The sequence below is a fragment of the Ascidia mentula genome, chromosome 6 (genome assembly GCF_947561715.1).
Source record: "Ascidia mentula chromosome 6, kaAscMent1.1, whole genome shotgun sequence".
Lineage (NCBI taxonomy): Eukaryota > Metazoa > Chordata > Ascidiacea > Phlebobranchia > Ascidiidae > Ascidia > Ascidia mentula.
Genome location: NC_138571.1, coordinates 5,556,216 through 5,565,819, shown reverse-complemented (window position 1 = coordinate 5,565,819; position 9,604 = coordinate 5,556,216). Strand labels below are relative to the sequence as shown.

The 9,604-nt window shown below is 38.0% G+C and overlaps 1 protein-coding gene across 1 annotated transcript; it reads left to right on the top strand.

Moving 5' to 3' along the window:
• The first annotated feature begins 4,576 nt into the window (after window positions 1-4,576).
• On the top strand, window positions 4,577-7,964 carry LOC145906991 (toll-like receptor 7). Its single transcript, XM_082994437.1, has 3 exons — window positions 4,577-4,814; window positions 5,217-7,410; window positions 7,751-7,964. The coding sequence occupies exons 1-3, from the start codon at window positions 4,577-4,579 to the stop codon at window positions 7,962-7,964; spliced, it is 2,646 nt and encodes an 881-aa protein (XP_082850563.1).
• The last annotated feature ends 1,640 nt before the right edge of the window (window positions 7,965-9,604 follow it).

Sequence of the window (9,604 nt, the reverse complement as noted above, 5' to 3'; positions counted from 1 at the left end):
TTGCAACACCACAAACTTCGTCCTTCTTTTGCAAATTGATGTTAAATATAAGCGCGTCGTTATATTGGTGTGTGTAGAGAATGTGGATGGCTTTGATGCCCAGTGAAGTGGGAGATCAAAATGTGCAAGTGGTGCATTTGAAAAGAGTATTGTTATGTATTAGTTTTCTTGTGTAAGTTTTGATTTGGGTAATGCGCCATATATGCTCCTTTTTGAACCAAGTTGTCGCCAAATCAGCAAGCAGTATGTGAACATAACTGCTATAATCGTCGCTTTAACAACAATAGAATCTGGAGGCATGGCTGAAATTTTTGTTTAGCCAGAAAATCGAATGATCTCAATCGGCTGGATGTGATTTCCAAGTAGGGTCTGCTGTAGGGAGCAATTGTGCCTTGTCTAGCGATAGCCACCAAAGAATTCTGTGATGAAAAAGTAATATTTACGAGAAAAGGGAAATTTAGTCTGTTCAGGGCAAAAGTAAAGCAATTATTGAAATATCAAACATAGGGTATCGTAATAATGACATTTTCACTGTTAGTTTTGCCGTTTAACCGGTGGCATGACGTCACCACAACACGTCATTGCTGTGATGTCAATTCTACTTTTGTTGTTTACAGCAAATTATTAATTACATCCTTTTACTTTTGTAGTGAGTAAAATGCTTGTCACTTTTAATTGTGACGTTAATCGCAAACAAGGGTCACAAATTTTGTTGTGACATCACGTTGTGGTAAATTCTGTTGGAAATAAAAACATGAATTGTTACTGATGCTGCCAGGCATATTTATTGCTGAATAATGCAGTTCTGGCAAACCTTTCTTCGTGGCCTTTTGCCAGAAGGGCATTATTCAGCAATAAAAAAAGGTTTGATATCTGAATTTCATTCTCGGTATCTGGAAATAAACAAAAATATTTTTGTTAAAATTTTAGGTCTTCAATTGACAACGTTTCCCATAATTTATCTCAGAACTACACAATACACAACTTCGAGAAACACACACAGAAACACACAAAAAAAAACACATAAAAGCAAAACAGAAACACGCAAGAAAATTACGCATAGAAACACACAACAAAAATAGTAAATCGAAAATAAATTTTCCGTATAAATCAAAATGTGCGATAGTGGTCAATTTACAAATATCGTCCATAAACTTAAATGATCACCGTTGTAGTTGGATGCAACCGTCCATTTTCATTTGTTGAGACGTCGTGGGAGTGAGCGCTCCGGTTTCCCGAAAACGAGGTAGGGACCGCAATCGCAGTAAATATTATCGTGTTGTACTTCGGCGACGGCCCCGGTTGCCTTCTGCCCTCCAACATTGTATTTTCGGAAAACGAATTCACCAAACGGACAAAAAACTGTGGTTTGACGACCACTAAACCGTCGCAACATCGGTTGCGTTTATGTATGTTTTTTTGTTGCTTTTGTCTGTACTGGCGACAATATTCTTTGTCGTGTTTTTTTAAGCTGGCTCACGATCACATAGAAAACGCTGCACCACAGAAGCTTTGCGGCTACAGCATGAACACCTACAGCATTGGTTGTTTAATTAGTGCGGAAATGCGGTGAACGTTTACAAAAGATACAAACTTCTTGTAATGCTTCTTGAGATGATCACCCAAATGACTTATCCAATGGATGAATCGCTGGCGAACATTTTGATGACAGAAATACAGACAACAGTGGACATGGTTAATTTTGTTTTGAGGTTTTTCTTGCTTCGGTTTTGCTTTGATGAGGCTGTTGCCATCAGTCTTAACGGAATGTTCGGCAGTTGTTGTTTAAAAACAAACAGTAGTTAATGGAAACATCCATTCTTTGTTATGTAGATCTAGTGTTTAGCTATATACACATTTTCATTATTTGCAGAATGCATAATATTTCGAACAATCACATCGTGGCGCAAACGTATTTAAAAAAAAGAGAATCTTCAGTTACTCTTAACTTCTTACTTTCAGTGCACGCAATAAAACCGAACGTCTGTTGTAAAAATTTTCAGTGTTACACGACCTTGAAATCCACCTTTCGTTGTGAGTTTGATTGTTGTTGATGCGTTGCAAATTAAATTACATGAAACAGTCTCACTGAAATTCCCGGTCCATGTATTCTTCACCATCGACCTGAAATCCGGCCGCAGAACCTTATGGATGAACAATGAAAGGAAAAACAGCTTTTGCCAGTCACCTGGGCTTGTTTAAATTCACCGTAATACCTATGGGATTGTGCAGCTGTACGGCGAGCTTACAGCGCCTAACTCGCATTGTATTGTAGGATTTAAAGTGGCAAGGAACACTCGCATGATTTGACGGTGTGATTGTTTATGGCAGAAATTCCAAGTGGCACATGAAGCGCCTTAAAAATATCCATCATTCTGGAGCAGGCTGCACTTACACTAAAGCATACCAAGTGCAACCTTTTCAAAGAAGAAGTACGATATTTTACATAACATAGAATACGATGCGACCCGGATAATGTACAACCAGTTAAAGGGAACATAGTACCAAAATCTACAAAAGGCTTACGTTAATTCGTGTGTCTCTCGGAATGACCGAAAGTTTGTCAAATTTTGTTTTCGCATCGCTTTGCTGTTACACAAACTAACAGAAAAGAGACGTTGTTTCGTCTGGACGAAAGATTTCAGGCGTTTTTCCAGCTTAATAGTAGACACCAATCCTCAGATACAGTATTAGGATTTGTTCTCGGTCAGGAAATCGACGGTAAAGAGCATGTGATCGATCTGGCTAGATGCAACTTCGAACTGCATTATCGGCCCGGAAAGGAGGATTCAAACGCGGATGCTCTCAGCCGGAAGCTGCTTGATGCAATTGATCAGCAACATTTATTCACACAACGAAAGGCAACGTCAGCAATTTAACGTCAACAACGAATACGATTAGAATGCATCACTGAATTCCCTCATTAAAGAAAATGATACCACCATTTACCTCATAGGTCGACAACTAGAAGAAAATTCATTGTATTGAGGTTCCGATATAAGCAATAAAAATCTCCCCGGCTTAGTTTAGCTGAAGTTGGATCATAATTTGGTTTAACGTCTCACTGATGACTTATTTCAGTGGTTATCAGGTGTTGCGGTGGCAGCGCAACACAACCAGAAGGCCCCCTGCCACAGAAGAAAAATAAAAATTCACTGCTTTTAATCAACGTCTGTTTCTAAACGCACAAATCACTCTTCATAAATTGTTTGTATTCTTGAGAAATGTGGAAACTGAAAAATGAGAATAAAACGCAAAGAAAATAACGTAACGAATAAATAAACACACGTCACCTACAGTTGATAACAAAAATGCCTTATGTGATTATCTTTTGTACGCGTTTTAAGAAATAAAATGAAATAAAATGAAATGAAAAGGTCGCGATTATATGCTGACGTTGCCCTTAAAATGAGAAGTTGTAGAAATCATAATACAAAATTAATGAAGCAAAACAAAAGACAAGGGACGCGTAAAACGAAAAAAGGGCGATCAAAGAAAGTCGCACCGCAGCAACAATGATCCGGTGCGCTGCAGTGACATGGCTCTTCGATAATGTCCATGAAGCGGAACGTTTTCCCTTATACAGTGTGTGGCTCCTTGTTGGGCGAATCGGACCGGATTAAGAGCATCAGTTCATTAACAGGTCGATTCAGTGTTGTGCATCTGCAGTATTTGACAACATTGAAATGTTTGTAAGCGAGTCTGTGACAAAACAGTTCATAGTTTCTTTTCACCACGGTGACCATTTCAGTTGTTTTCCATATAAGCGCACATGCCCTTTGCATAAAATCAAACTTGAAAAGATTATTAGAGGCATTTTAAGATACCAAGAGAGACACAGAAAGTAAAAGGGTTGTGTAATAGACAAGCACTATTGTGTGTGTGTGGCCTTATGTTAACAGTGCCAGATTTTGCATGTACTTTGTGATGCTACGAACTCGTCGTGCAATTGTTGATGATGTATAATGTATAAATGATTGATTTTGTGTTTGACAGTAGCCTTTTCATCATTACTTAAAACGTTCACAAAAATCAAACACTGTCGTAAATCTTTCTTCTGATAAAAACACCCACCAGCTAACCTTTTTCGTGACGTATTTGCATGTTTATTTGAATAGTTTTATTGGCAACCTCGACTGAACTCAGGCAAATCGTGCAGCCTATACTGCAAACGTGATCACGCTTCACTTCAACTACTCATATGAATCGAAATTAAAATAATGGTCTAAATCAAGCACTTCAAAGAATCTACAACAACACCTCAATTATTCCTTATGCAAATATGAATTACACTGGAGATTCGAATTCCCCGAGGCAAACCCTATTCTTCAAGTCATTGTGATGTCTAAATGACGTCAGATCAGAAGCCATTTTTTATTGTTTACATTAGTTGTGACAAAATGTTTTAAGTTGAAGGAGCTAATATCCTTATATTGCCAGCAGAAATATTTTCAAGCTAACATTGTAATCGGAAGAAAATATGCTTGCGCACTTGTGGAGCTGTATACTTGTTCTTATTTGGTTTAATAGTTTTGGTGGATGCGATGCTTCGAACCCATGTGATCGAATTCGAGAAATGAAAGGAAATTATTTGTCGGAATACACAAAGCTCCCACTAAAGTCAGAATTAATTGAACGGAGCTACCTTTTCATTAACTGCAGCATGAAGGGTCTTCAGGTTGTGCCTAAAAATCTTAATTTGGACATTGAAATTCTTGATTTAAATTGGAATGTAATAAAAAGAATAGAATCAAAAGACCTTGAACAGTTTCACCATTTATTGGTGGTTTTTTTGAAAGGAAACTGTGTGAAAAGTAACAGTCATTTAAGAAATTTGTTATTCTTTCGAGCCCCGATATGCACTAAAGCATTGACAATTGAATTAGATGACTACTTAAACTTAAAATTCTTAGACATAAGTTACAACTTTCTGCTGGAATTTCCACGTCGTTTGTCCAAGTCTTTGCAGTATCTTGACGTATCATTTGTTGGCCTTGGAGAGTTGTCATTTGACTTTGCGACAAATTTGCCAAATCTAAAAGCATTTAGGGCCGATGGAAACTGCTTAAAGCTTGTTTATTTAGAATATTGCCCTTCAGGCAATTTTTCCTTTAAAGGTCTTCCAAATTCCACACAGTATTTAGATTTAAATGGTAATGCATGGAATCAAATTCCCAGGCATTTGCTTTCTTCAAATCTTTTTTATCTGGATTTAGGCTATAACCCCATAGCAACTTTAAGAAATGGAGATTTCAATAATGTTGGGTCTTTAGTGCACTTGAGACTTAATTATTTGAACTTTTTATCACATCTAAAGTTGGAATCAGAAGTGTTTGTCCCACTTACCAATTTGCAGTACTTGTTTTTGCACTCTAATTTAATTGAGTATATTCCAGACAACTTGTTCCGAAATAACAGAAAACTAAAAGTTTTGGATTTAAGTATGAACTGCCTGCATGCATACATTGAGGAGCCACGTTTTCTAATGTATCTATCTAATCTGCGCACCCTCTATTTCTACTACAATTTGAAATGTCAGAAGCATACCCATGGAGTCATCTATAAAAAAATCCGCCTTGGTAATGTTTACAAGAATTTAACTTCACTAGAAAGACTCTACCTTGGTCCAAGCAGGGAAAATTATCAGAAAGAATTTGGCATTGTTCCAGTTAAGTACACAAGTTTGGACAGTGAAAGTTTTAAATCATTGCGATCACTGCCACATCTTATGGAAATATGCTTGGCATACAGCGGTGTTGAAAACGTTCATCCTGGCACGTGGAAAGGCTTGCAGGGACTGAAGTCTATTCTTATGAACGGAAATAATATAGGAGATTACGTGAACGTTTTCCACAACGTTATTGGTGAAGAAGTCATTCAAACACCAACGTTATTTTCCCTTGCAATAAGTAGTAAAACGCACCACAAAGATCTCCACAAAGATAACCCTGTTGCAATAAACGACTATGCAGGTAACGTAATACAAGACTTAGGAAAAACAATTGGACTATTTCTTCCCAATGTATCTATTCTAAATTTATCCAACAACCAAATAAATGACATCAGTACTTTTGATTTCAACAATATGCAGAATTTGGTTCAATTAATTCTCTCAGGCAATTTATTATCCGCCGTGGATCCTGGTGCATTTATGAAATTGCGAAGATTGCAAGTAATAGACATGAGCAAAGCTCTCGGGGAAATCTTCAACATATCATTCGCCTTTAACTTGCAAAAGGATTTGCCCATTTCACTGACAATGAAAAGTTCATCTACCAGTGCTTTTGGATTTATTTTTCGGGCAAACTCGTTAGAAACGTCCAAAAAGGCCAAAATCGATCAACTTTCTTTGGCTGAAAACGACATCAACACTGCGTATACAAAGCATAAAAACCTGAAGATGTTCACAGGACTAAAAAAGCTCATTCTCCGCGGCTGCAAAATTTCACAGTTTCCGAACAACTTCTTTCAAGGAGCGGAAGGGGTCACTCGCTTAGATGTGACTCACAACAATCTTGTTGAGGTTCCGATACAGGAAATTAGATATCTCGAAGCGTTAGTTGAGCTCAAGTTGGATCATAATATAATTTCACGCCTTACTGATGACCTTCTTCATTGGTTGCCAGGACTGGAAACTTTCACAATCTCATCAAACAAAATCACATATATTCGACCTGGATATTTTGACGTATCCACTCATTTAAAGTATTTAGATTTTAGTAACAATCGCCTCGTGACGCTGGTATTACCCATGAATGTTCTATCCGGACTCCAGTACTTGGATATCAGATTTAATGTGTTCGAATGCTCTTGTGGAAGGTGGGACATTCTATATTACTGGTATGCAACAAAATGTAAAGCTACTACGCCTGGATTATATCCCAAATGTTCACAGTTGATTGATGATTATTATGGCGGGTGTGTATCTTGTCAATCCCCTGTTGCTTATTCAGGCCTTTCACCAATGACTGAAAGCTTCATCACCTCTTGCGATCTGTTACTTGTGACAAATTACTGTGTTGCATTTTCGTCGGCTGTTTTTACTTTCCTCGTTGTCGGGCTGGTGGTTAACAGCAAGCGATTCAAAGAAGCGATTTTCCGCGGAATTCACAGCGAATTGCGCGCCACCTGGATATCACGAGAAAGAATACCACAACAGCGAAACTTCGATCCAGAAGACTCCGATATTTTCCTCATATTCGATACTTACAACGACGGGGTTGGGGTTTGGGTCGACCATCAACTGCTTCCGAACATGCTCAGAAAAACTCCTCGATTCCATTTCAAACTGTTGGGTAGAGATGTGTCGTGTGGAGTGGGTCGGGTTCGCCAGATTGCGGAGAATATCGGAAATTGTCGAAAAACTCTTCTCTTGCTCTCCCGCGATTTTCTGGCTACAGGAACGTGTCGGTAAGTTCGGTTTGCAGAGGTTACTTTTTGCATCATGCGTGGCAAAAAAAATTAGCAGACGTATAATTGCGTTAAAAAACATATTTTATTTATTTAAACGTTCCGTCAATAATTCATGTCATCATCAATTCAATCATACACCTTAGGAACATAACTGATGGTTTTGTAAATATGCAATAATCAAATTCCGTTGTTTGCCTAACAACAGTAATATGTATTGTTATCATAATTATGGACAAGTCTGTTAATAGTGATCCGAAGTTGATACGCTAATAGCGAAATGCATGTTGTTTCAATAAATCGTCAATAGCAAACCAAACTGCAATTATTTAATTTTAAGATTTGCAATAACGGCCATTGAAGAAGCTGAATGTTCGCAAGGACAAAGAAAGGTGGTTGTGCTCAGTTATGCGGACGGCGCATCAACCATTCCACTTCCATTGTTCTGGCAGAGAAGGAAAGTGACGTGTCCCCATCACTTCCTGGCTTTCAACGCGGAAGAAGACGATGAGCAACTGTTGTTTGAAGCTCTACGCACCGCACTGGCGTGCTAGATCCAACAGGAGTTATATATCAAACGTAACTGGGTGATACGGAAACGAATTTCACCGAAAAAAAAATGACTTTTTCAATGTTTTTTTAAACTGGACATGATGCTTCATTTTGTCACGATGATTAATGTAATTTTTGTGGTATTTTTTGTTTTTTGGTTTCAATTCATCTGCGGGTGTTTTGTTGAAACGTCAAAACATTCATGAAAATGTATAAATGGATACTAGAAATGTAACAGATTAAACGGAGTGAGTTGGACTTGCGTTTAGCCAACCCAGGCGTGTCTTGACTTAAACAAGCTAGTCGCCCCTCGAGGTCGTGGGAATGATGTAGGGAGATGGGAATGAATTAAACCATCTTCCTCGCACTGGAAATTTGGCCGGCGACCATGTCTTCGAAGTAATTAACACGTCACGTGGGCTTTTAGAATGAGAGAAAACACCGATTTCCAATTGTTATACCATTAAAGCAGTCTTGATTGAATAGTTAAGGAATGGTTATTGTGTATCGAGAGGTGGTATCTGCACTTAGACGATTGTTAAACCATTTGAAGTTGCGAAAAACTACCAGTTATTTACATTGAATAAAAAGAGCTAGTATGCTAATCATAGTAGGACAAGTCTTTCCAACACTGCCGTGCTCATCAACAGTGCTGTGCGGTGACTGAGTTGGAAGTAGACGCGCACAGAATCGCGGTATTAGAAAAGGTTTGCTCTACTGTGATTATGATAGCGTATTAGCACTGGCTTTCCACATCCATAAGTTGTGTTTGTCAAATTGGATACGTTAAATGATTTTCCTTTAATGCGTAACAATTACTTTTTCGCTCCTAACAATCATTTTCAATCACCAGAAATTTTTGAGCTAATATAAAAGTTACCTACTTTTGTTCAAACCTTTTTCGGACAGAGTAACGAATTGTCCACCTGTCTCAAAATTTCCCAGGGCAACAAAAGCACGGAAGGGATTTTTTATGACGAGAATTACAGCTTGCAAGTTTGGAAAAGCTTTTGGATATTTAAAGAGAAAATGTTCCTTGATCATTTCTGAGAGGCTACTTTTCACGGCTTATCTCACGCCAAATATCCTGCAGAAATATTAAAGTGCTTGTTGTGTTTTCCAAGGACAGCAACATACTGTGCTTTTAAAACATTCGTATATTGGCCGTTTATACTAGTTGATAAGAAAAGGTTGGTTTGTACATGCGCACGTTAAATAAACAAACTCCATAATAGCCGAACGCCAATACGCAAAACGGACGAGCAAGGTACTGCATGTGCAGACTGACCGGCAAAGATAAATAATTCAGTAGATGGCGCTATGCTGCTAAAACAAAGTATTCACATAATATTCCCCATGTAGACACTCGAAAAATATGTGGAATTAACTCAATCTGAAGTATTGCATATAAATAGATTAAGTTGTGACAGATTATTGTCTGTAAAATTTATAAACGAGGCCTAAAAAAAACTCTTAAACTTAAAAAAACAGAAACATAAAAATGCTTGCGTGGTCGAAGCAGTAAGTTTGTCGTTGTAACTTTTTGTCTTTGGTTTCTATTGTTTTCGCAAATACAGTTCCCCCAAACAGCCCGCAATGCCTACGCTGGTGCGGCCAACTTGTCTTACTTTAAGTTATTATA

Bases quoted from the DNA above. Each gene is read 5' to 3' on its own strand.
- LOC145906991 (XM_082994437.1), top strand. From the start codon at position 4,577: ATGAAAGGAAATTATTTGTCGGAATACACAAAGCTCCCACTAAAGTCA. The intron at 4,815-5,216 runs GTAACAGTCATT...ATCTGGATTTAG, and splicing joins GAAAGGAAACTGTGTGAAAA to GCTATAACCCCATAGCAACT. The intron at 7,411-7,750 runs GTAAGTTCGGTT...TTTAATTTTAAG, and splicing joins CTGGCTACAGGAACGTGTCG to ATTTGCAATAACGGCCATTG.